Source organism: Canis aureus, chromosome 24 (assembly GCF_053574225.1).
Source record: "Canis aureus isolate CA01 chromosome 24, VMU_Caureus_v.1.0, whole genome shotgun sequence".
NCBI lineage: Eukaryota > Metazoa > Chordata > Mammalia > Carnivora > Canidae > Canis > Canis aureus.
The window spans coordinates 18315128-18341277 of record NC_135634.1 but is presented as its reverse complement, the minus strand read 5'-3'; the positions used below and the strand labels follow the sequence as shown (position 1 = coordinate 18341277).

Below are 26150 nucleotides of genomic sequence, written 5' to 3'. Positions count from 1 at the left end.
GATACACACACAGAGAGAGGCAGAGACACAGGCAGAGGGAAAAGCAGGCTCCATGCGGGCAGCCCGAGGCGGACTCCATCCCAGGACCCTGGGATCCGGACCTGAGCCCAAGGCAGATGTTCAACCACTGAGCAACCCGGGCGTCCCTGTACTTCAGTGTTTTTTTTTTTTTTTACCTATTCTTAGGTGAGGAGAAAAGATTTTAGATGGGTTCAAAGACTTCTTCCCACTCTAATTCCATGGGTTCAAGTTGGCAAAAGCACCTAGAGCTCTGGAGATGCCTGCAATGAGGAAATCATCATGAGATGTTGGATTCTTTATTTTGCAAATTAGGCCAGAGATAGCCTCACTTTGCAGGGGAGGAGAGGAGAGGAGGTTACCACTTTTCAATCTACCAAGGAAATAATAAGAGAAATGTCCCACAGGATCCTTTACCCTGTTGCATTACTACATTTAGATTTCCCGGTCTAGCCCAGAATCATAATTCACATAACAGCGAAACTCATTTCCCAAGGTTCGGGTGTGTTTTGGAATAAATTTGCACATCTTCACGCCAAGAAGTTTTGCTGCCTCTTCTTCCATGACGGCACCTGAAGGGAACAGACTCAGTGAACTCAAAGCCTAAAATCCCAACTGCAGTGCCGTTGCCAGCAGTGAAGGGATTCTAGACTAGAATGCAAGAAGTATTAAGATGACAATATCACTGAACAAATAAGGGGGAGGGCATTTCTTTATATCCCCTTTTACCTCCTTCAACACATTTGCAAATTACCTTCTTTTTCCCCTTTTTAACTTAATAAATGTTTTTTTCTACCTCTGCAAAACTGAGACACTTGGAAATGTAGGAATAGTTGTATTCCACAAAATAACATAAGGAAAGTAAACATAACTATTAGGAACTAGTGTTTTCCAACTGTGAGTCAAGAATCCCCCCCATCTCAGTGATACCTGGTCTTGTGAACTCGTGGGAGGACATTCACACCAGCTTCTGGCTGAGTGCCCTCATGTCTCACCCGCTGCCTGGCACGGGGCCACTGCTTGGATGCATCCCTTGCATGCCTGGAGCATGGCTCCCACAGAACCCCATGGCAGGGAGCACTTCCCCAGCCAGCACCACCACAGACCCAGGGCTCGTCCTGGATTGTCTCCTTCTCTCCACTCCCCGCCCTCCTTCCTGCTGCCATAGCTCATCCAGACCATGGCCTGGGCCTACTTCCATGGGCACCCTGATCCCTTTCAGCACAAAGTGAAAGTGTACTTTAGGCAAACTGGGTTCTATCCCAACTCCTGCTGTCACCTCTAGCTCCCCCAACCTGTGGGGCTCTGCACCTGTGCAGCACCAGCTGTGCTCCCCACATTCCTCCAAGGACCAGGAGGAAGAGGAAAACTGGAGGCCTCTCAGCACCAGTTCTGGAATTACAACCTCTTCCCCCGGGGGGCAGCCTCTTGAGGCCTCTACGGGAATGCTGCTCGTCCAGGAGCCCTCCTGGCCCCATGTTAGGGGCGCCGCACAATCTTGGTGCACACTCCACCCTTCTCCAATCGTTTCACTACATTTATCAGAACTGCTCATACATCTCTTCCATCTGTTCTGTTATGGATTTTAACCTACTCCCTAAAACTAAAAGTTATGTTCCGTGGGGTCAGAGCACCAGCCTGTTCCCCACCCCAGATGGCTGGCAAACAACTGTGGAATTAACAAGCCTTAAGTAAAACACGACTTGAGAGAACCAGAGTCATCTTCTTGATAATTCTCCAACACCAGAGAGAACAGACTCCTTGCAGCTCTGGCTCCGGCTCAGCCCAGCCTGAGGGGCCTTGAGAGCCCAAACACCAGCCTCCCCAGTAGCTGAGCACAAGTTAATGTGCTAATTCTCTACCGACCCTTAAGAAAGTGCATCACTCTCACCAGTAAGAAAACTCTTCTGCTTAAATAAATCTAATCCAGGGTCTGGCTCTGTAACCTTAGGCAATTCGTTTTAACATTATTGATTCCATGTGTCTCTTTCATCAAGGGTAGAGGGTGGATCAAATACTCCTACTATGCCCTATGATGATGAGTAAAAATAACACAGCCCACTCACCAAGTGCCAGACCCCACCTCACGTGTATCCTATCACTTAATTCCAGTAATGCTGAAAGGCAGGTAGTATTACCAATCCCAGTTTACAGATAAGGAAACCCGGGCACAGAGAGGTTATGCAACTTGTGTAAGGTCACATAGCAGGTGGATTCCAGATTTGAGTTCTGAGATCTCTTTCAACTCCTGAAAACTAAGGCTGGAATATCCCGTCATCAGTGTTCCTCTGGCACCTACCTGTGCACAGCAGAATCTTGCCCTGAGTCAGATACTTGATGGTTTCTGATGTTTTTCGGAGACACTCCTTGGAAAGGTAGGGAGGATCTGCTATTACGATGTCAAAACTACGTGCAGCAATTTTTTCTGGTAAATCCAATGGATTATTATAATCATAGAAGATAAACTCCTCTCCGTATATGGCAAATCTTTTGTCATATTCAAAGATGTATACAGAGAAGTCTTCTCTGTGTAGGGCTCTCAGTTTCTGGTAAACACTGGGGGTGCTCACACAGGCTATTCTAGAAAACAGAAGGAACAAACTCATGAAAGATCTTTAATGGATAGCTTACGGTGCTAAGTAACAACTACTTCACTAAGAAAATACAGGTACTTGCATTCAGCTTTTCTTAAAGGAAACCAGAGTACTAACTAATGTAAAGACAGTAAATTTCAAGAGAAAACTACACTGGCTCACTTTTAAGGAATCTAGTGTTTAAAAATTCTGCAACTCAAAAGTTTAAGATATGAAAGAATAATGTAATAAATGTAAACATTAGAAACACATTGGGAAGAAAGCCCAAGGCTTAAGTTTGTTTTTTCAGATCAGTCCTCATTTTAACATTTACTTCTAATACTTTTAGTCTCAAATATTTTGAAGTTACTTTCTAATCTTCATAATCTAGAAAGAAAAACCTCAAATCACTGCCTCAATAACTCCAGTTTTCTGCACGGATGCCTTAAAATTTGACTTCAGTGCAGACAAGCTACTTTGAATTGCTGCTTCTTTTTTGTATAAGGAAATCAAAGAATGTTTCATTATAAACAGTTCCCAGTTTACGAAGAGTAGTGTCCCAACATTTAACTTTTATTACTTTTTTATAATATATTTTTAAAAGATTTTATTTATTCATGAAAGACACATAGAGAGAGGCAGAGACACAGGAAGAGGGAAGAGAAGCAGGCTCCATGAAGAGAACCTGATGCAGAACTCAATCCCAGGACTCCGGGATCACACCTGAGCCAAAAGGCAGACACTCAACCACTAGCCACCCAGGCATCCCCCAACATTTGACTTTTAAACCAACTACTAAAAAGCTAGAAGTAATCTAAATATTAAATTATTGAGTCGATAGTGGCACATTTAAATGGAATGCTATGTAGTCATTACTCTGCAAGATACTCAAGGAATAAAAGCGTAAACCATGACTTTTTTATTATTATTAGTTTCGGAGGTAGAGTTCAGTGATTCATCAGTTGCATATAACACCCAGTGCTCATTCCATCACATGAGAACCCTCCTTAATGCCCATCACCCAGTTACCCCATCTCACCACCCACCACCTCTCCAGCAACCCTGTTTGCTACCTAAAGAGTCTTACGGTTTGCCCTCTCAATTTTCATCTTATTTTTCCTTTCCTTCCCCTATTTTCACCTTTTTTTCTTAAATTCCACATATGAATGAAATCACATGGTAGCATTATACCCTCTAGTTCCATCCATGTCTTTGCAAATGGCAAGATTTTATTCTTTTGATGACTAATACTCCCTTGTATGTGTGTGTGTGTGTGTGTGTGTGTGTGTGTGTGTGTGTATACACACACCATCTCTTCTTTATCCATTCATCTGTCGATGGACATCTGGGCTCTTTCCATAGTCTGGGGACACTGCTGCTATGAACATTGGGTTGCAGGGGCCCCTTTGAATCACTGTGTTTATATCCCTTGGATAAATACCTAGCAGTGCAATTGCTGGGTCATAGGGTAGCTCTATTTTTAACCTCCACAGTTTTCCAGAATAGCTGCACCAGTTTGGATTCCCACCAACAGTGTGAGAGGGCTCCCCTTTCTCTACATCCTCAACAGCATTTGTTGTTTCCTGACTTGTTACTTTTAGCCATTCTGACTGGTTTGAGGTGGTATCTCATTGTGGTTTTGATCTGTATATCCCTGATGGCAAGTGATGTTAAACATTTTTTTCATGTTTCTGTTGGCCATTTCTATGTCTTCTTTGGACAAATGTCTATTCATGTCTTCTGCCCATTTCCTGACTGGATTTTTTGTTTTTTGGGTGTTGAGTTTGATAAGTTTTTTAAACATTTTGAATACTAGCCCTTTACCTGATAAGACGTTTGCAAATCTTTCCCATCTGTAGGTTGCCTTTTAGCTTTGTTAACTGTTTTCTTTGCTGTGCAAAAGCTTTTTTCTTGATGAAGACCCAATAGTTCATTTTTGCTTTTCTTTCCCTTCCCTTTGGAGAGTTATCTAGCAAGACGTTGCTGCGGGGATGTCAAAGAGGTTGTTCCTTGTGTTCTCATCCAAGATTTTGATAGATTCCAGACTCACGTTTAGGTCTTTCATCAATTTTTAATTTATTTGTGTGTATGGTCTAAGAGAAAGGTCCCATCTCATTCTTCCGCATGTGGCTGTCCAATTTTCCCAACACCACTTGTTGAAGAGACTTTTTTTCCATTGGATATTCTTTCCTGCTTTATGGAAGATTAGCTGACCATAGAGTTGAGGGTCCATTTCTGGGTTCTCTATTCTGTTCCATTAATCTATGTGTCTGTTTTTTTTTCTTTCTTAAAAGATTTTATTTATTTATTCATTCATAGAGACACAGAGAGAGAGACAGAGAGAGAGAGAGAGGCAGAGACACAGGCAGAGGGAGAAGCAGGCTCCACGCAGGGAGCCCAAGGCGAGACTCGATCCCAGGCCCCCAGGATCACAACCCCGGCCGAAGGCGGCGCTAAACTGCTGGGCCACTGGGGCTGCCCTATGTGTCTGTTTTTAAGCCAGTATCATACTGTCTTGATGATCACAGCTTTGTAATATAAGTTGAAGTCCAGAATTGTGATGCCTCCAGCTTTGGTTTTCTTCTTCAATGTTACTTTGGCTATTGGGGTCTTTTGTGGTCTCTTTTGTGATTCTATACAAATTTTAGGATTGTTTGTGCCAGCTCTATGAAAAATGCTGGTGGTATCTTGATAGGGACTACATGAATGTGTAGATTGCTTGTGGTGGCATAGACATTTTAATAATATTTGTTCTTCCCATTCATGAGTATGGAACGTTTTTCCATTTCTTTGTGTCTTCCTCAATTTCTTTTGTAAGTGTTCTGTAGTTTTCAGAGTACAGATCTTTTACCTCTTTGGCTAGGTTCATTCCTAGGTATCTTATGGTTTTGGTGCAATTGTAAATGGGATCAATTCCTTGATTTCTCTCTTCTGTCAGAACAAGAGAGAGTTAAAAGGGCTCCAAAGCATGATGGTGAAGGGAGACACCAGGTAAGGCCTGTAGCAAAGCCAGAAATCAACTAGTCCACATAGGAGCAGCTGGTAGAGCCTCAGGAGTAACTTCTTTCATGGAATTGAAACATGTCTCAATTTCCTGATAGGAGGTTCACATAACCAGAGGAGAGTTTGAAAGTTAATTTGTTTTTTGTTCTGTTTTTTTTTTTTTTTGAAAGTTAATTTGTGATATGAACATAGAAATACATAAAATATAAGAATTATTTTCTTCAGAAAAATGAAAAATCATACAGAGAAGGAAAAGTATAAGGCTCAGCTGTAAGGAGCATTTGTGGTGGCATAAAATAAATCCTGTTCTAACCAAACTTAGGACATAAATCTATCAGGAGTGTAGACAGAAAGCAAGCATATGTGTGGAGTATGAGAGAGCGCTAAATCCCCACACTCCATAGTGAGAAGTCAATAAAGAACATCTACAAGTGACAGACAGATCTAGAAGTGCCAATACAAACATGTATTTAGAAATATGATTGTAAATTCCAAAGCATCCACTGAAAGAGAGCAGAAAAGGGAAGGGAAGCACACAAGGGGGTAACAAGCAATTGATTTTTTTTTTTTTGAACGAGCCTTGTAGCACAATTTGACTTTAAATTCTTTTTTAAAGATTTTATTTATTTATTCATGAGAGACACACACACAGAGAGAGGCAGAGACAGAGGCAGAGGGAGAAGCAGGATCCATGCAAGGAGCCCAATGTGTGACTCGATCCTGGGACTGCAGGATCACATCCTCAGCCAAAGGCAGATGCTCAACCACTGAGCCATCAAGGGGTCCCCTGACTTTAAATTATATGCATGCAAAATTCTGATGAAAATAAAAACTAGATTAAAAAAATAGAAAACCTGTATTCTTTTTCTTAATATTTTATTTAAAAAGTAATTTCTACACCCAACATGGGGCTTGAACTTACAACCCTGAGATCAAGAGTTGCATGCCCCACCACCTGAACCAGCCAGGCTCCCCAGAAACTCATATTCTTAAAACTTTAAAAGTCAAACATTAAGATTTTTTTCTTTTAAAGCAAACAGTAGGGGTATAGAGGTAAGAAACAGGTTAGAAAATGTTAAAAATTTTAAAAAATGTTAAAGAACAGAGGTAGAACATCTTACAACAAGTGGATTTCTATGTGTCCCTAAACTCAGTACTGGAGCAGTTCTTTGTTATGTTCTGCAAACCATGACTTACCACTTTTGCAGATTATGGTTTAGACTTCTTACAAACTACTGTTCAACTACGAAGGACATTTCAAATATTAGAAGACAAAAGAGAAACAAAATCTGGATCTCACCTGCCATGCTCTCCAGCAGCTGCGATGGCTTCCTTCGCAAGGTGCAAGGCAGTTTCCTGACTGTACCAAAACTGGCTCAGCTGCTGTGACAGAGCAATGAGTCCAAATCATTTTAGAACTGCCAGAAACCATGTCCTTTTAATTCATACCTACCATATTGGTGTGCATATTTTTTTTTCATTTTTTTCTTTTTCTTTATTTCTTTTTCCTTTTTTTCTTTTTAAAATGAATTAATTCTTTTAAATTATTTTCAGTTAACAGAAGGCCCTAATTACTAGAATCTAGGTATTGAGCGCCAAGGGCTGCTGATATCCCAAAAGGAGACAACCAGTCAATGTTTTTGCAGATAGAAGAATACACTCTCACCTTTGGGTGACTCTTGTCCAAAATACTGAACCTGAATCTGACTAAGCTTCTAGATTCAACTGCCAATTTAGCAGAATCATAAATATGGAAGAGAGAAGAACATGTTAAACGACACCACAGGGATGACATTGGCAAAACCTGGTCTATAATCATCTTCCGAGGCTCCCTGTCTCTACCTTATGAATGTTTCCTGAGTTACTTGTTTTTCCCTTGAGGATAAGTTGTCATCTTGCTCTTCTTTTCATGCTGATTGATAACTTTCTTTTAACTTCATAGTGATCTTTAATTATCCACTTAATTAATAAATTAAAGGGGTAAAATTTTATTTTATGAAAATATTTTATTTATTTATTCATGAGAGTCACAAAGAAATGCAGAGACATAGGCAGAGGGAGAAGCAGGCCCCCTGTGCAGAGCCCGATGCAGGACTCGATCCCAGGACCCTGGGATCACACCTTGAGCCAAAGGCAGACGCTCAACCACTGAGCCACCCAGGTGCCCCAAGGAAGTAAAATTTTAATGGAAAAAGTAGATTCTTCTGCAATGGAATAGATCCAATTCTCCAATAGGCCTCCTTCCAGAATAGCAAGGCCAGGAGGAAGTGGTGGGAGTAGGCAAGGGTGCTGCCTGTGTATGCTGATGGCTCTTGAATCCAGCTTTTATTTTTATTTTTTATTTTTTTTAAATTTTTATTTATTTATGATAGTCAGAGAGAGAGAGAGAGAGGCAGAGAGGCAGAGACACAGGCAGAGAGAGAAGCAGGCTCCATGCACCGGGAGCCTGATGTGGGATTCGATCCCGGGTCTCCAGGATCACGCCCTGGGCCAAAGGCAGGCGCTAAACCGCTGCGCCACCCAGGGATCCCCTGAATCCAGTTTTTTTTTTTTTTTTTTTTTTTTAATTTTTATTTATTTATGATAGTCACAGAGAGAGAGAGAGAGAGGCAGAGACACAGGCAGAGGGAGAAGCAGGCTCCATGCACTGGGAGCCCGACGTGGGATTCGATCCCGGGTCTCCAGGATCACGCCCTGGGCCAAAGGCAGGCGCCAAACCGCTGCACCACCCAGGGATCCCCTGAATCCAGCTTTTAAAATGTTTGTAAAACATATCATTTCAATAAATGCAAAAATAAAAAAACTTTCAAAAAAAAATTCAACCACTGAGCCACCCAGACGCCCCTGCTTTCAATATTCTTATTCAACATTGTACATGGGATCAAGACATTGCATTAATGCAAGAAAATAAGTAAGAATCAAAAAGGCATTAAACTACTAATATCTGCACACTATGTGACTGTTGATCTAGAAAATATCAAGGGGGATAAACATGTCCAAAGACAGAATGTACATATTCATTTGGATATGCATAGGTATGAACTATGTCTATGTCTAACCATTCTTAGCTGCAGGAAAATGCCAACCTCTGACTCTCTCTGCTTAGGAAGCTGGAGGAAAGCCCCTAGCACACACAGAGAGCTCTGCTTGACTTGATCTGGGAGGTGGCTGAGTTTCCTGGCATTTGGCTACCAAGCTGCCCTTGCTCTTACTCCAGCATTGTCAGGGCACAGCTGTGTGTTTTGGCTCTCCTCATACCTTTCTAAAAAATGAAAACCTTCTCATAATCAGCATGTTGCATGAACATGGCTTTAAAAGTCAAAAGCACTACTAGGCCTTCAAAGAAAAACAATAGTCCCTGCCCCACATCTCCCTACCACCCGAGCCCCACTCCTCAGAAGCCTCTTTGAACTCCTGGCTCTTCTTTTGATCATTTGGCCCCATATTTCCAAATATTATGCTTTAAATGCTACTTTCTTTTTTTAAGTAATCCCTGCACCCAATCTGGGGCTCAAGCTCACAACTCCAAGATCAGGAGACTCATGTCTTTCTGGCTGAGCCAGCCAGGTGCCCCTAAATGCTATCTCTTGATTAATCCATCCATGTCCCTTCCCCTCCTCATACAATTGTAACCTGCTTGGGTAAAAATCATTTGTCAGTGTTCACTGTGGGGCCAAGTAATACATTAGGCTTCCATTTCCTTCTAAGTGTGGAAACTTCTTTTTCCTAGATTTAATAATGTATCATTTGCTTGTTTCTTTGAGCCTACCTCTAATCCCTCTAACATCCTCTGGCCGACTTGGGAGAAGCAGCGCATGGGAGGTCAATCCATAAGACCTACCATTTCTAAAGTGTTTTTGTTTGTTTGTTTGTTTTATCTTCACATTTGACTGATAGCTGAGTACAGAATTTGGGCTGAACAAAATTGTACTCCAAATACTGAAGACATTGCTCCACTTTTTCCTAGTTTCTAACAAAGCTATCAAGAAGTGCAGTGTGACTCATCCTGAGACTTTGTAGGTAGCCTGCTTTTCCTCTGGATGGTTCTAAGATCTTGTCACCTGCATACAGAATTTTCACAGTCATGTAACCATGTGTCTTAGTAAAGGATCTGCAGTTCTGGGAAATTTTCTAATATTAATCTTTGAAGATTCTCCCTTTTTTGTTTTCTGTTCTATATTTCTAGAACTCCAATTAGTCAAATATTGAGTCTCCTGGATTTATTCTCTAGTTTTATAATGTTTTCTTTCCAATACTTGTTATCATTCTCTCTCACTTTTTTTTCTCCCTAGGGGATTTCTTCAGTTTGATAAACAAATGAAACTAAACCAAAGAAAGTGTCAAAATTATAGAAATACTTAATTGTAAGTAGTGGGATTAGGATTACTTATTTTTGGCCTTCATCTTTTTATAGATTTTCTACAACAGCCATGGATTGCTTTTAGAGTCAGAAAAAGAACATACAGTGCTTAAAACATTAGGCGGGGGGGGGGGGGAAGAAAAATAATAATGTAGTACTTCAAGTTTCTGACATTTACTACCTACAGAAGCATCAAACTAGAAGACAAAGACATGTAAAGAAGGGAAATTTGTGAAGAAAGAGACTTTTGTGTAGGTGGAAAATTTAGTGTAAATGTAAAGAAATATTTTTATCAGTCAGATTCAAATAGATGATAAATAGAATTCTATACAACTTAAGAGATCCAAACTTGACACAAAATGTAAAAGGCTATTAAAAAAAAAAAAGAAAAGCATATAAAAGTTCTCTTCTAATTGCAAAGTGAGAGAGAGAGACAAATCCGTTATTGAGGGGTGGGCACAGACCAAAGCTTCATCTATTTGTAAACTATATCCTTCAAAAATTTAAATGTCCAGGTTCCAGTTTTGGTTTCCCTCAACTCATTTTTTCCCCTAATTTCTAATTTTATTTAGACCATAAAAATATAATTAAAATACATTCTATGGGGGATCCCTGGGTGGCGCAGTGGTTTGGCGCCTGCCTTTGGCCCAGGGCGCGATCCTGGAGACCCGGGATCAAATCCCACGTCGGGCTCCCGGTGCATGGAGCCTGCTTCTCCCTCTGCCTGTGTCTCTGCCTCTCTCTCTCTCTCTCTCGAATAAATAAATAAAATATTTAAAAAAAAATACATTCTATGCACCAAAAATTAGTATCTTCTTTAGAACTCCCTTTCATCTTTTTTTTGTTGCATGTTTAAGTTCAGTTACCCCATTTATTGCAGTGATGTATTTTACCCCTTCCTCAAGGATGCTGGGCTACATAAAAACCCACAGAAACCATCTATATACAGGAGGAAGGCACAAGTTTATGTTGGTCATAAATGACATGCCGTCCCCGTATCTGAAAAGTCCACTTATCTGACCACTACTAGCCTGACAGTCAGAACAGGAAAATCTGCATTTATATTGTCTTCAATGTTCATGGACTGCTTTCTGTCTTAGCTCCACAGACAGCTCCTGAGGGGCAGGTAAGACAGACACGGGTGTGAAGTGGGACACAGACACAGGGCAGGTGTGGACAGGTGTGGAATCGGTGCCATACCTATACTTCCTGAGAGATGTGGAATGGATTTACTTACCCAGTTCTCTTCTATTATTCCAATGTTATATTTATCATCCCTGCCAGGGTCACTTTGTTGCTTCTGCTCAGCATAAAATTCCTGGAGGGCTGCTAATGTGTGGGAAGATAGCCGAGGGATATCGTCATCATCAGAGTCACTCATTTCACAAATGGTCTACAACCTGCAAATAAATGAGCACAGGTGTTGCTGGGGTATTTTTCCCCTTCACATTGAATAACAATTTAGAAATTTTTTATCTCATGGCAAGGATCCAAACTGGAAGTGAGTTTTATAAGGGAAACTCATATTTAAAATTTCCGAGATCAAACATCTATGGAAATCTATTGAATGACAGCTTAAAGAAATGCAGGCTTTTCCTTTACATGTATTCAGTTTTTACAAATGAGATTCTCACATTTAAAATTTTTTTTTTTTAAATTTTATTTATTTATTCATGATAGACAGAGAGAGGCAGAGACACAGGCAGAGGGAGAAGCAGGCTCCATGCCGGAAGCCCGACGTGGGACTCAATCCTGGGACTCCAGGATCGCGCCCCGGGCCAAAGGCAGGTGTCAAACCACTGAGCCACCCAGGGATCCCCAGATTCTCTCATTTTTAAGACTCACGGCATAATGTAATTTTTTACTGTATCTAAAGACATTTTGCTTTCTTCTGGCACCCCAATAGGCATCTGTGGACATCTCACAGTAGATTCCCTGAATTGGAGATCATTCCAAGCTTGGATGTCACTGTTGAGGTGCTCTAAGGCTCAGGGGTGTTACAGATAGGATGAGTGAAGGATAGAGGAGAGGAATAGAAGAGGTATGGAAATTTAAAGGAAGCAAGGAGAAAGGGAAATTTAAATAGAAGCAAGCAGAAGGGGAAGAAGTAAAACACGGGGAGGGAGAAAAAAGGAAGGTGTCTTGCAGGACCTGATGGCCAGGCCAGTCATTTCTCGGAGTACTACTGGAGTTAGCCAGACTGCAAGGTTAAGGCACAGAACTGGTCCAGACAGCAAGTTTGCCCAAGACTCCTGATCACTGCAAGTTCCCCAAACCACACTTGTGTTCAGTAATTTGCTAGAAGGATTCACAAAACTCACTGACAGCGATTTTACTGACAGTAGTAATTACTACAGGGAAAGGATACAAATTAGAGCCAGCCAAACTTAGAGATGCATAAGGTAGAGTCCAGAAGAGTCTCAAATAGGAAGCTCCTGTCACCCTCAGGATGCATCACCCTCCCCAGCACAGATGTGGGACAATATGCATGAAGTCCTGCCAACCAGGGAAGCTCTGCAGAGTTTTGGTGTCCAGCTTTTATGAAGGCTTCACTATGTTGTTGGTATAAGTAACTGAATGATTGCCCACCTGGCTGAAGTCCCTCACCAGCTCCCCCAACCATGAGGTAGGGTTGATATGGCCTCAGGGCCCCCATAAATAACAAAGACCTTCCTACAACTTGGGAAAGTTTAAGTGTTTACATGTTACCTCCCAAAGGCCATGACAAAGCCCAAACCTCTCTTTGACTGAGGTCAAATTCCTTACTACACAGGCACCAAATATATTTTTAAGTCAAAAGTCATCCAAGAGCATAAAAACAGCATCCTATTTGCTTTTAAAAACATTATGTCTAAACTGTACAGCAAGTGATGTGTTGAAAATCAGCATAGATTATTCAAAAGCTTCGTCACGTTGCTCCCTTACACCTTCAAGTCCTATGAGGGTGTCTGACAGTCCTGGCCTCCCGCCTGCACCACCAAGGGCAGCCGGTAAAACAGCATTCAAACCTGGCAAATTCCCCAGGCTGAGGAAGGCAGCCATTTAAATTGGGAAATGCTGGGGCACCTAGTTGGTACCACCTAGTGGTATCTGACTCCTGGTTTTGGCTCAGGGCATACTCTCAGGGTCCTGGGATCCAGCCCTCTGTTGGGCTCCTCACTCAGCATCAAGTCTGCTTGAGATTCTCTCTCCCTCTCCCTCTGCCCCCTCCACGTCTGCTGTCTCTATCTCCCTCTCTCTCTCAAATAAATAAATATTTTTTTAAAAAATGAGAAATGCCCTCTAGATGTTGCTTTTGTACTCCTTTTCAAAATCAAAAAGCTAGCCATTCTACCTATGATCCTAAAAACAACCACAAACAAAACCAAACCAAAAGAAATCTCATATGTACCCAACTACTGATAAACCAATGTATATTCATAAAGTACAAATAGCTTGTTGATTCCTTCTTTCTTATATTCATCAAAGATTCACTTGTAAAAGCTTGTTAATAAAACATCTGGTCACACAAATTAATCCAGAAATATAACTAAGTCCTCTATGCATAAGCAGTTTCCCGTTTAGGAAGAGACGGAGCAAAACACAAGGTACAAACACTATGACAGGGACACCTGGGTGGCTCAGTGGTTGAGTGCCTGCCTTCAGCCCAGTGCATGATCCTGGAATCCCGGGATTGAGTCCTGCATCGGGCTCGCTGCATGGAGCCTGCTTCTCTCTCTGCCCGTGTCTCTTGTCTCTCTCTCTGTGTCTCTCATGAATAAATAAATAAAATCTCTAAAAAAAAAAAAAAAAAAAACCACTAGGACAGATTTATATAAAGTTCAAAAACAAGTAAAATCAAACTATTTGTTTAAGGAAGCATACAGAGCTATATTTATCAAAGATAGACTACTTTTGTTACCAAACCTTCCCAAATAGAAGACTCTAGACCAAGAAAATTCATTGAGGAGTTCTATTAAAATTTAAAGAGGGCAGCCCGGGTGGCTCAGTGGTTTAGCGCCGCCTTCAGCCCAGGGCCTGATCCTGGAGTCCCAGGATCAAGTCCCACGTCAGGCTCCCTGCATGGAGCCTGCTTCTCCCTCTGTCTGTGTCTCTGCCCCTCTCTCTCTGCCTCTCATGAACAAATAAAATATTTTTTAAAAAATTAAAGAAGAAATGTTGATAATTTTATCATCCAGAAAACAGAAGAAAAAGGAATACTTGCCAACTTATTTAATGAAGCCAGATTAAGTCTAACATAAAACGTGTCAGTATACAACCTGGCTCAATTCCTGATCAGACATTGAAGGTGATCAGATATCAAAGGCAGAGGGGAGGGGGCAGGAGTTGGTTTCTGATGAAACTGATTATCAAGGTTCTTGCTAAGGCTAGATTTACAAAGAAGTGCACAAACGGGCTAAAAAGGTTCAGGAGCCTGACTTTAAGTCTGGTGGAGCAAACCATCTTAGCTACAGGCTATGGCCTGCAGGCCAAATTAGGCCTGTGGCTTGTTTCTGCAAACTAAAATACTCGAAAACAGCCACACAGATTGAGGTGTGGCTCAAAAAAAACAAAGAAAAAAAAAAAGAAAAAAAAAAACACACACAAAAAAAAAGAAAAAAGAAAACAGCCACACGCTTTTGTTTACACATGGCTTATAGTTGTTCTTAAGACAAGCCTAATATTTATCACCTGGTCTTTTACAGAAAGTTTGCTGACTCCTAGTTTAACAGTTTATTTATTTATTTAAAAGATTTTATTTATTCATGAGACAGAGGCCGAGACATAGGCAGAGGGAGAAGCAGGCTCCACGCAGGGAGTCTAATGTGGGACTTAATCCTGGAGGATCATGCCCTGAGCCTAAGACAGATGCTCAACCACTGAGCCACCCTAGATTTAACAGTTTAAGTGATAAAAGCCATATGATCATTTGCATGGCTACTACAAAAGCATTCGACAAAATTCAGTGTCTGTTCATGTTAAAAACTGAGCAGGGATGCCTGCCTGGCTCAGTGGTTGAGGGCCTGTTTGAGCGCCTGCCTTGGGCTCAGGGCGTAATCCTGGTCCAGGGATCGAGTCCCACATGGGGCTCCCTGCAGGGAGCCTGCTTCTCCTTCTGCCTGTATCTTTGCCTCTCTCTGTGTGTCTCTCATGAATGAATAAATAAAATCTTTAAAAACAAACAACTGAGCAAACTAGGTGTAAGAGGGAACCTCAATCTGTAAAAGGGCACCTACAAAAAACATAAGCTTCATACTTTTCTTAGTGGTGAAATGTTGAATGCTTTCTGTCTATGCTCAGGAATAAGGGAAGGATATTCACTGTCACCACTTTGATTTAATATTATCCTGGCCTAGCCAATTAAGGCAAGAAGGGAAACAAACAAAACAAAAAACAAGGAAGCATTATGATTGGAAAGGAAGAAGTGTCCCTATTAGTAGACCTGATTATTCACAGAGAAAATCCTAAGGAGGGATCTCTGGGTGGCGCAGGGGTTTAGCGCCTGCCTTTGGGCCAGGGCGGGATCCTGGAGACCCGGGATCGAATCCCACGTCGGGCTCCCGGTGCATGGAGCCTGCTTCTCCCTCAGCCTGTGTCTCTGCCTCTCTCTCTCTCTCTGTGTGACTATCATAAAAAAAAAAAAAAAAAAAAGAAAAAAAAAAAAAAGAAAATCCTAAGGAAATACTACTCTCATGCAGGTGATCAAGGTCAACATCAGTGGTGATAATTCATTATCAATGGCAGGTCCCCTTGATATATTGTGATGAAAACAACACTTCACCTCCATGGTTCCCTCCCTCCCTGAAAAACACATAATCCCAGTGTAAGCATGACCAAAAACCAGACAAACACCAATTAAGAGACATTCTACAAAATACTTGTCAAAACTGCCAGGTGGTCAAAAACAAGAAAAACATAAAAAACAGTCGAAGCCTAGTGACATCAGAATAAAGTATGGATTTTGGTTAATAATAATGCATCAGTATTGTTCACTAATTGTGACAGATATATCCTATTTTAACAAAAGATATTAATAGAGGATATGTATAGAGGTTATAGGTATAGAGGAACTCACTGCATGTTTGTCACAATTTTTCTGTAAATCTAAAATTATTTTAAGATAATGATTATTTTTAGAAGTTGTTTTTTTTTTTTTTAATTTATTTATTCATGAGAGACACACAGAGAGAGGCAGAGACACAGGCAGAGGGAGAAGCAGACTCCATGCAGGAAGCCCGATGTGGGACTCGATCCCAGGATGTGGGGATCACACACTGGGCCAAAGGCAGACGCTCAACCGCTGAGCCACCCAGGCGTCCTTATTTTTAGAAGTTTTAAGGAAGCATAACCAACTTCAACAAAAACTATTGGAATTAATAAGTGGGTTTATCAAAGTTCAGAGTACAAGGTCAATACAGAAAAATAAATTGCATTTCTGTATTCTAGCCAAATAAGTGGAAATTATACCTAAAAGCTATTTTCTACAAAATTGCATAAAAATACTTATGAGTATATTTAACATAAAGACTATAAGACCTTGATACTGAAAATTCCAAAGATTGTTGAAAGAAATTAGAGAAGCCCTAAATAAAAGGAGAGACATACCATGCTCATGAATCAGTATTATTAAGGTGTCAATTTTCCCCAAGTTGATCAACAGATTCAATCTCCCTCAAGCAGGGTGTGCGTGTGTGTGTGCGTGCACATGCATGAATGTGCATGTAAGTTTTATTTATTTATTTTTAAAGATTTTATTCACTCATGAGAGACACAGCGAGAGAGAGAGAGGCAGAGACACGGGCAGAGGGAGAAGCGGGCTCCCTGCAGGGAGCTCGATGCAGGACTTGATCCCCCAACTCCGGGATCATGCCCTGAGCCAAAGGCAGATGCTCAACCACTGAGCCACCCAGGAGTCCCTGCATGTAAGTTTAAAATAGAAATTGACATACTGGTTCCAGGATTTATTTAATCATTCATTCACTGAAGGACGTTAGGCTTGCTTCTAGGTTTTGGCTTATTATGAATAAAGTACCATGAACATCTGTGTACACTTTTATGTTGTTTTTCTGACTGAAGCTTTGTTTGTATAAACATCAGACAAATCAATATTTATCAATATTTAGATTAGCTCCTATATATAGCCTCAGCACGAGAAACAAATGGCCAAAATAAGAGTGGACAGATAAAACAAGTAAATCAAAAGAATGGAAATGCTGATGAGAATGTAGGGATATTGGTACTCTCTCTAATTTGGGTAATAATTTAAATTAGTATAATCTCCTTTTTGAAAGAATTAGATAGTCTGGATATAAGAATATTCCTACTTTCTGACCCAATTCTCATTTCTAAACTTTATATTTTGAAATATTTACAGATTCACAGAAAGTTGCAAAACTAATCTGCAGAGGTCCAAGTATCCTTCACCTATTTTTTCTCATTCTAACAACTTAAAAATAAGGATGTAACTTTAAAATGATGGTATATAAGTTTAATTGTAGGCATGTTTTCTTAAAGTGATGGTATTCTTATAATCCATGGTGTCTCAGATTTGATGAAATAGAGTTATCACTGGAACAACTGTAGGCAATAATGCAATGAATCATCCATGCAGCAGATCCACCATTTTACAGCCTCATAATAAAGTGGTCAGAAAGAGGTGAGACTGCTCTGGGAGTTAACAATGTCTAAGTGGTATCCACGGGAATGAATGGTGAAAAAGAGTGTATATAAAGTTATTAAGAGGATTTTGGGAAGACTGTCTCCATACCTCAATACCTGTACTGGCACAATCTGTCTGATGTAACTATTTTAGAACTCTAGAGTTTGGGACACCTGGGTGGCTCAGTGGCTGAGTGTCTGCCTTTTTGGCTCAGGTTGTAATCCCGGGGTCCTGGGATGGAGTCACACATTGGGCTCCCCTCAGGGACCCTGCTTCTTCCTCTGCCTATGTCTCTGCCTCTCTCTGTGTGTCTCTTATGAATAAATAAATAAAAACTTAAAGAAAAACTCTAGAGTTTATTCGAAGGCTTGCAAGGAGGACAAATTATGGTGAATTTCAGTCAGGTCTGGCACTTAGCTCTACAGTGGCTTCCCATCTCCCGCTCATTATTCCTGGTCAGGAAACTGTGCACATGATACTGTCTTATGTTTGGTGTTAATATATCAAGGTGAGGACACGGAGGGATCAATGCTATTACAAGAAGTGTTTTAATATTATTCATAGTCCCCCTAGAAAGGAGAGGCACAGTGCACCATGATTGGCCATCTAAAACTTGTGACGTGGGGACAAGAAAGCAGAGAGACACCAGGAACTCTACTGCTAAAATGAGTGGAAAGGAACTAGGTGGGGATGTCTCCTGTTTGGGCACACAGTAAAAACACACATTCTACAGTTTATGTTTGACAGGACCTTGAGGTGCCCATGAAAGCTGGTTTGCGGGGAAGATGTAAACAACTCTAGACACTGGTTTGGCTCTATAATTAGCTGATGCCAAATAAACAAATACAAAACCTAAAAGCAAACAATTTTAAAATTCCCAGCAGCAGTTTGTATGCAATTTGTGGGTGACAAGGTAGGCAATCAAGGGCTCTGTTTTTCAAATATTGGGGAACCTGTGTACTGATCACTAACTGCTGCTTCTGATTGTGGAGGCACAGAGGCAAGCAGCCCGATACCAAGGCTCCCACTGCCGGCTATCATTACTTTCCACCTCCAGCTGAAGAAACTTTGAGAGGATTTAAAGGGCCAGCACTTTCTTCACCTTATTTTTCTCTTTTTCTCCTTTTGGGAATCAAATATTTAAGGACTAGATCATTATAAAAAGCAAATGCATATACAGGGAAATTCAGAAAGTCACTGATGGGTCTTCCCAGAAAGAAGTGGAGGCTCAGGAAAAAAACCTGAGAAGGCCTTGTTTACACCTCAGGTTGATACTCAGCATAGACAGCCCCACAACAATCAAAAACCAAAAATAACAAACAGAATGATAATAAAAATCAGCAAATCATTGGGAAGGGGAAGAATCTGATTTCCAGAGTTACCACATCATTACATTCAAATATCCAGTTTTAAACAAAATAATCACAAGGCATACAAAAAACCGGAAACGTAAAGCCCATTCAAAGTAAAAAAGTAAATCAACAGAAACCATCCTTGAGAAAGAGCAGATGGTGGACCAACCAGACAAAGTCTTTAAAACAACTGTCTTAAAGAGCTAAAATAACTAAAGGAAGATGTGGGAGAAGCTAAGAAAATGATGTATGAACAAAATGGAAATATCAAAAGGGAATTCTGGAGCTAAGAATTGCAATTCCTGAAATGAAAAACTCACTAGAGGAATTCAAAAGCAGATTAGAGGAGGCAGAAAAATCAGCAAACTTGAAGGTAAGATAATAAGACTTACTGAGTTAGGGAAGGAAAGGAAGGAAAGGAAGGAAAGGAAGGAAGGAAGGAAAAAACAGGAACAGAACCTAAGGACATACTGTCAAGCGGAGCAAATACACATAGTGGGAGTCTCAGAAAGAGAAAACAAAGGGGCAAAGCAATTATTTGAAGAAATAATTGCTGAAAACTTTCAAATTAGGTGAAAGAACTATAAACATAATGAACTTAATGAACTCTTTAGTAGAATAAATTTCAAATACCCACACATTATAATGAAATTATCAAAAGCCAAAAACAGAATCTTGAAAGCACTAAGAGGGTACTTGCCATGTACAAGGGATCATCAATAAGATAATTGGTAGATTTCTTATTAGAAACTCTGGAGGTCCATTTGCTTCAAAGTGAATGGAACTGGAGGGTATTATGCTGAGTGAAATGAGTCAATCAGAGAAGGACAAACATTATATGGTCTCATTCATTTGGGGAATATAAATAATAGTGAAAGGGAATAAAAGGAAAAGGAGGAAAAATAAGTGGGAAATATCAGAAGGGGAGAGAGAATATGGAAGACTCCTAACTCTGGGAAACAAACTAGGGGTGGTGGAAGGGGAGGTGGGCGGGGGGGTGGGGGTGACTGGGTGGCGGGCACTAAGGTGGGCACTTGACGGGATGAGCACTGGGTGTTATTCTGTATGTTGGCAAATTGAACACCAATAAAAAATAAATTTATTATTAAAAAAAAAGAAACTCTGGAGGTAGAAAGGAGTAGACTGATATAGTAAAGTGCTAAATAGAAAAAAAAAAATCAACCAACATCCCTTATCTGATGAAAATGTCCCTCAAAAGTGAGGGAGAAATTAAGACATTTACAGATAAACAAAAGCTGAGAAAATTTGTTACCACTAGAACTGCCCTGCAAAAATTGGTAAAGTGAGTCCTGTAGGTTAAAATGAAAGTACACCAAACAGTGATTCAAGGCCATATATAGAAATAAAGGTCTCAGAAAGGTAACTAACTAAATGGGCAATTGTAAAAGCTAGTATTATTGTAACTTCAATTTGTAACTCTTTTTTTTCTACGTGATTTAGGAGACCAATACCCAGGTATCTATCAACATATGAACAGATATATATACAAAAGAATATTATTCAGCCTTAAAAAGGAAGGAAATTCTAACACATGCTACGACGTGGTGAACCTTGAGGACATTATTCTAAGTGAAAAACAGTCACAAAGAGACAACTACTCTATGATTCCGCTGATACAAGATGCTTAGAGTAGTCAAATTCATCAAGGCAAAGTAGAATGGTGGTTGCCAGGGGATGGGAGGAATAGGAAGTTGTTTAATGTGTATATAGATTCAGTTTTAGGGATCCCTGGGTGGCGTAGCGGTTTAGCGCCTGCCTTTGGCCCAGGGCGTGATCCTGGAGACCCGGGATCGAATCCCACGTCGGGCTCCCGGTGCATGGAGCCTGCTTCTCCCTCTGCCTGTGTCTCTGCCTCTCTCTCTGTGTGTGACTATCGTAAATAAATAAAAATTAAAAAAAAAAGATTCAGTTTTATAAGATGAAAAAGGGTTCTGGAAATGGATGGTGGCAACTGTCACACAACAGTGTGGATGTACTAACACTACTGAACTATACACTTAAAGGTTAAGTGGTAAATTTTATGTAACATGTATATTACCACAATAAAAATATTGGGGTAAAACATTATTAAAGTGGATATCAGGGACAGGGATGCCTGGGTGGCTCAGGGTTGAGTGTCTGCCTTCGGCCCAGGGCATGATCCTGGAGTCCTGGGATCAAGTCCCACATTGGGCTCCCTGCATGGAGCCTGCTGCTCTTTCTGCCTGTGTCTCTGACTCTCTCTCTCTGTGTCTCTCATGAAAAAAAAATTAAAAAAAATATTTAAAAATAAATAAATGAAGTAAATCAGGAATGTCAAAAGAACTGCCTGCTAATTCAGCAATAAAACAATATTCTCAATCAACTGCTAATTTGAACTTTGTGGTTTTATAGTTTTGTTTATACTGAATTTGAGAATGTGTTAAGTTTTATAGTTGTGGAAAAATCAAAAGCAGGATGAATTATTTGCCTTTGAGGTTATAATTTAGAATAAAAACTTAAATCAACAATAGAAGTGTCTGCAGCAGTCCCACTGAGGAATGGTAAAAGGCTTTAAATGAGCAACTTTAGCTTACTGCAAAAAGCACAAAGAATACATTTTTAGCAAAGCATACCAGGATCCATCAGGTGGGAGAATTTCCAGGTGGAAATTCCAAAGATTAGTGTGTTGTGCATGCCAAACTGAGAAACACTAAGAAAATACAGCAAACTGATCTGCAACCTACTAAAAGATTTCATCTTGGTTTGGTATTTCAGGATTAGGAGTTCCTTTCATTCAGTAAAAGAATCGGGCAACTATTAAAATCCAACGTCTCCTGGCAGAGTTGAAGCGTACAATCATTTTCTGATCAAAGCTGCACCACACTACTGTCTGGAAAAGGTAGAGGACAAAGGAAAGTATGTGTGTGTTAATATACGTGTGTACATATATGTATGTGTGCGTGTCCATATACATTCATATAGGCACATGTACATACATATATCCTTAATATACACAGAAAACTTTGAATTATTTATTAGTACTAAGCACTTTCCACAGCAACATCTGTTGAGAAGGGCTTTCAAGCTGCAGCTTGAAAGCTCTTAGCTAATCACTTAGAAATAAAACATGAAAATCATAACCAGTTGGCATTAAACACAAAATAAAGAATTCCAAAAGGGACTTTAAGAACACTGTCTACTTTCACAGCTGTAAAAGGCAAATACACTCCAATCTATATTTTAGCATGAATTTTGTTCCAAAATAAAATGTTCTCTTAAAGCTGACTAAATCCATTCATTTGGTAATCACTTATCAAGGTACTGCCTGTAGGGATCCCTGGGTGGCGCAGCGGTTTGGCGCCTGCCTTTGGCCCAGGGCGCGATCCTGGAGACCCGGGATCAAATCCCACGTCGGGCTCTCGGTGCATGGAGCCTGCTTCTCCCTCCTATGTCTCTGCCTCTCTCTCTCTGTGTGACTATCATAAAAAAAAAAAAAAAAAAATATATATATATATTTAAAAAAGGTACTGCCTGTAGTAAGCACTGTTCTTGGTGATGGAAATCAAAGTCCCAGTCCTCTTGGAGCTTATATTCTAGTGAGGCACAGAGAGAAGCAACAAATAAAATGTGTTGGATGATGGTAAGATCAATGGAGGAACACGTGGGAGAGTGGAAGGGGCTGCAATTTTAGCAACTGTTTCCTACATTATTAAAGTGAATTCAAGATTGCATCACTTGTTGGGGATCCCTGGGTGGCTCAGCAGTTGAGCGCCTACCTTTGGCCCAGGGTGTGATCCTGGAGACCCGGGATCAAGTCCCACATCCGGCTCCCTGCATGGAGCCTGCTTCTCCCTCTGCCTGTGCTCTGCCTCTCTCTCTCTGTGTCTCTCATTAATAAATAAATAAAATCTTAAAAAAAAAAAAAAAGATTGCATCACTTGTTAAGTGGGGAAAACTTAAATCTGCTTATGTAATAAACATTGCTACAGACTAAATTAAATGAACTTTAGTTTCAATATACCTCTTTTTTTTAAGATTTTAAAAAATTTTTATTTATTCATGATAGTCACACAGAGAGAGAGAGAGAGGCAGAGACATAGGCAGAGGGAGAAGCAGGCTCCATGCAGGGAGCCCGACGTGGGACTCGATCCAGGGTCTCCAGGATCACGCCCTGGGCTGCAGGCAGCACTAAACCGCTGCGCCACAGGGGCTGCCCAATATACCTAACTCTTCATTAAGTCACTACTTCATCATTATCTTTAGCATGTTTAAATTTTTTCTAAGTGGGTTTATGAAATTGATGTAAAAGAGATTTTCACAACCAAAAGAGTTGTGAAGTGCTATGCTTCCTTAAGGCTCATATAGGAGATCAGCAGTTCTCATAGATTTTGCACACACTCTGCCCAGGAAGGGAACAGCTAGTGATGTCTGGAGACATCTTTGGTTCTCAGAACTGGGGAGGGTACTACTGGTTATCTAGTGGGTAGAGGCCCGGAATGCTGGCAAATACCATACCTTTGCAAGACAACCCTTTGCAACAAGGAACTATATGGCCCCAAATGTCTACAGTGCTGACGTTGAGAAATAGACAAATGATTGTGATCATGTGGTGAGACCTCTAATAAAAAGCACATCCACCATTTAGGGCAGTGGGATCAGAATGAAGAGCATGTGTGGGCAGGGAATAGAAGTGAAACAGCAGGTGGCATTTTAACTTGGCCAAGAGGGAGAAGAAAAGATGAAGAGTGAGGACTGCAGAAGGAACAACATGAGCAAAGGGAGGGACACATTAATGTGCAGCATCCGTAGAGATTAGCAGGCTCCTAATAGATTGTGGTTACTTTCTATTTAAATAGTACTTATTCAGTATAACTAACATAATCCTAAAAGTAACGTGTAAATCCACATTTCACATGTATAAAATTATTCAATTTCCATATATCAAATTTACTAAAGCAAGCCACTCCCCTCCCCAACCGTATACATTCACACAGCGTCATATTGCCGTCTGCAAGTTATTTTGGTCAAGGCAGTGTGATTCAGTGGAAAGGGCATTAACCTAGGCCTCATGTCAGACTCCTGAGTAAATACGGGGTGGAGGGGGGAGGGGGGGACCTGAGATAGTTTGGAGGCTTCCCCTACAAATGGGTAAGAATGGCCTATAGTTTAATATAGATCATAAACGTACAACGCGGTCAGCACCTGCTGTGTATATACACCTCCCCGCAGCCACATCCCTATCAAGCCATCCTGCTCTTAACCCATCACCCACCCAGAGGGATCCCAGACTGTGACCCTCTCTGGTGCCCTGGGCCTTTCCTCTCTTACCCATCGTCCTCCCCCCCACCCAAGCGTCCTCATCCAGCAGGGCCCCTGCCTGTGACCGTCCTGTGCCCTGGACCCTTGCAGCAGCACCGCCTGCCCTTGGGGAGCTGAGGCCTAGCCTACCCCACTCTGCACCCCACGCCGGCAGAGCACCTGCTCCTAAGGCCCCAGCGCAGGTGCGGAGGCTTGGCCGTCAGGAGCAGTAGGCCCCGTCCGGTTTCTGACCGGAGGGGCGTTCCCGTCCTGCCCGGCCCGGGGGTCCTCTCCCTCCGCACCTGGCCTGCCTCACCCCAGACGTGCGGACCCTTCCCGGCTGGGCTCACGAGGCCGAGGCCGGGTCACACCCGAGCAGCTACTCTCGGCTCGGCTGCAGCTCGCCTGCCATCCCTAGACACCACTAATTGAAGCCCTCCTTCTTTACTGCACTGGAGAAAGGGTGACAGACAAAAAAAGAACCATAACCGATTCCGAAGCCCGAGCAGCGCGGAAACGACCGACCCGACCCCACCTTGGCGCCCGGGATCGTCCCCTCTGGAGCCACGCGTGCGCAGTCGCCTAGGGTGGGACAGTGGGCGGGGCCGCCCCGCGCGCGCGCGTTCGCGCATGCGTAGGCCTCCCCTCCCGAGGGCGCTTCCGGGAGGCCCGGGAGGGTGGGGTCTCCCGGCGGTTCCAGCCCCGCTGCAACCTCCCGCGAGTGCGGACTCTCGCCGTTCTCTGTCTTATAAATTACCTCCAAGGATGGTGGCAGTAAAAGACGACATTTAAGGTTTTAGATTCCCTTCAAGTTAAATGTCTTCCAAGTAGCTTATTTGGCACTTGAAACTAATGTAACGTGTCACAAACATTAAATTCAAACCTTTATCTAGTTGACTCAGTTTTAATAAAGGAATAAAGAGGAATTAAAATTAACTAAATTGAGGCTTTGTAACATTGTTAGGATTGGAGAAACTCTCCAACCCTGGTCAGATTTCCTCCTTCCTCGGCAGGATCTACCTACCCAAACTTAAGTGTGGTGTCAGTCTAGCCTCACGCATCTTCCTGTGGGGTCAGCTGCAAATAATGCGAGATGCAAGATCTGATTGCTGAACAGCTGTCTTCACGCTGAAGTAAGACCAGCTACTAATTGGCAATCTAATTACGACGCAAAAACATTTTCCACGGAAATGATGGCCACTTTTTGGTCGGCTGACTTACCTGGAGCCTTTCAGATCCTTCCCGGAATTGAGTGCGTTGATAATGGTATAGGCACCGAGCACACAGTATCTACCGCAAAACAGGCGCTTAATGTAAGAAGGGTTCCCTTCCACATCAGACTGAGGTACTTCTCCACTCCCCAAGGCAATCAATGTTATGTTCCTACCTTCTCCTCTACCAATTTTATGATCTTGCTAAGTTTTTATATATTCTGAATAGCTTTAAAACCTTTTTGCGATAAGCTGAGGGTATAAATGAATTGCTCAGCTGCCAAATGATGCCATTTCAGTAGTTCATAAAAGAGGTTTACAATTTTGTACCATAATTTCTATTTTAAATGCTGTTGCCAGGTCTGTAACAACCCATGCTTTATTTCTACTTTGAAGGCTCTGAATTGATGATAAATCTATTAAACAATATTTCAAAATCAGATGTAACTTAGCAAAGGAGCTAGAAAGAAAATATGCAAAACCAAAAGAAATCAATAACATGAACCAAGAAACAATAATCAACTTTTATGGCAGTACACTTTTACCGAGGTAGTGTTCCATGCATATGAGACTGCCCTGGCTTATAAATTAACAGAAGAGTTTATGCTAAAGCACATTATTTTTGGTTTGAAACTTTTTAAGCTTTCAAAGTTTCAGTTGCTTTCATAACATGAGACACAAGTTACCTTGATGTAAACAACTACATGTTACTTT

At 41.3% G+C, this 26150-nt stretch overlaps 1 protein-coding gene and 1 long non-coding RNA gene across 5 annotated transcripts in view; one reads left to right on the top strand and one right to left on the bottom strand.

The window, feature by feature from the left end:
* LOC144295853 (uncharacterized) overlaps window positions 1–26150 on the top strand; it is a 68966-nt gene that overhangs the window by 5571 nt on the left and 37245 nt on the right. The window contains exon 2 of the long non-coding RNA XR_013362957.1: window positions 21703–21826. This is a non-coding gene — a long non-coding RNA (uncharacterized LOC144295853). The remainder of the gene's footprint in view (window positions 1–21702; window positions 21827–26150) is intronic.
* Window positions 131–25467, bottom strand: EEF1AKMT1 (EEF1A lysine methyltransferase 1). Of its 4 annotated transcripts, none has more exons than XM_077868437.1 (5): window positions 25447–25467; window positions 11192–11354; window positions 6895–6977; window positions 2318–2598; window positions 131–590 (listed from the first exon to the last, which is right to left on the bottom strand). In XM_077868437.1, exons 2-5 carry the CDS (start codon window positions 11333–11335, stop codon window positions 454–456), a joined length of 645 nt encoding a protein of 214 aa, XP_077724563.1. In that variant the 5' UTR covers window positions 11336–11354; window positions 25447–25467; the 3' UTR covers window positions 131–453. The 4 variants fall into 4 exon arrangements, with proteins under 4 accessions (XP_077724563.1, XP_077724561.1, XP_077724564.1 ...); XM_077868435.1 differs by lacking the exon at window positions 25447–25467 and adding an exon at window positions 24761–24870; XM_077868438.1 differs by lacking the exon at window positions 25447–25467 and adding an exon at window positions 24761–24870 and having other exon boundaries at window positions 6895–6974.

What these genes read in the sequence shown, in the direction of transcription:
- EEF1AKMT1 (XM_077868437.1), bottom strand. Translation starts at nt 11,335, where the DNA reads ATGAGTGACTCTGATGATGACGATATCCCTCGGCTATCTTCCCACACA. An exon ending in GAATAATAGAAGAGAACTGG is followed by an intron (nt 6,978 to 11,191) that starts GTAAGTAAATCC and finishes GCTCTGTCACAG; the next exon opens with CAGCTGAGCCAGTTTTGGTA. An exon ending in GCTGCTGGAGAGCATGGCAG is followed by an intron (nt 2,599 to 6,894) that starts GTGAGATCCAGA and finishes TCTGTTTTCTAG; the next exon opens with AATAGCCTGTGTGAGCACCC.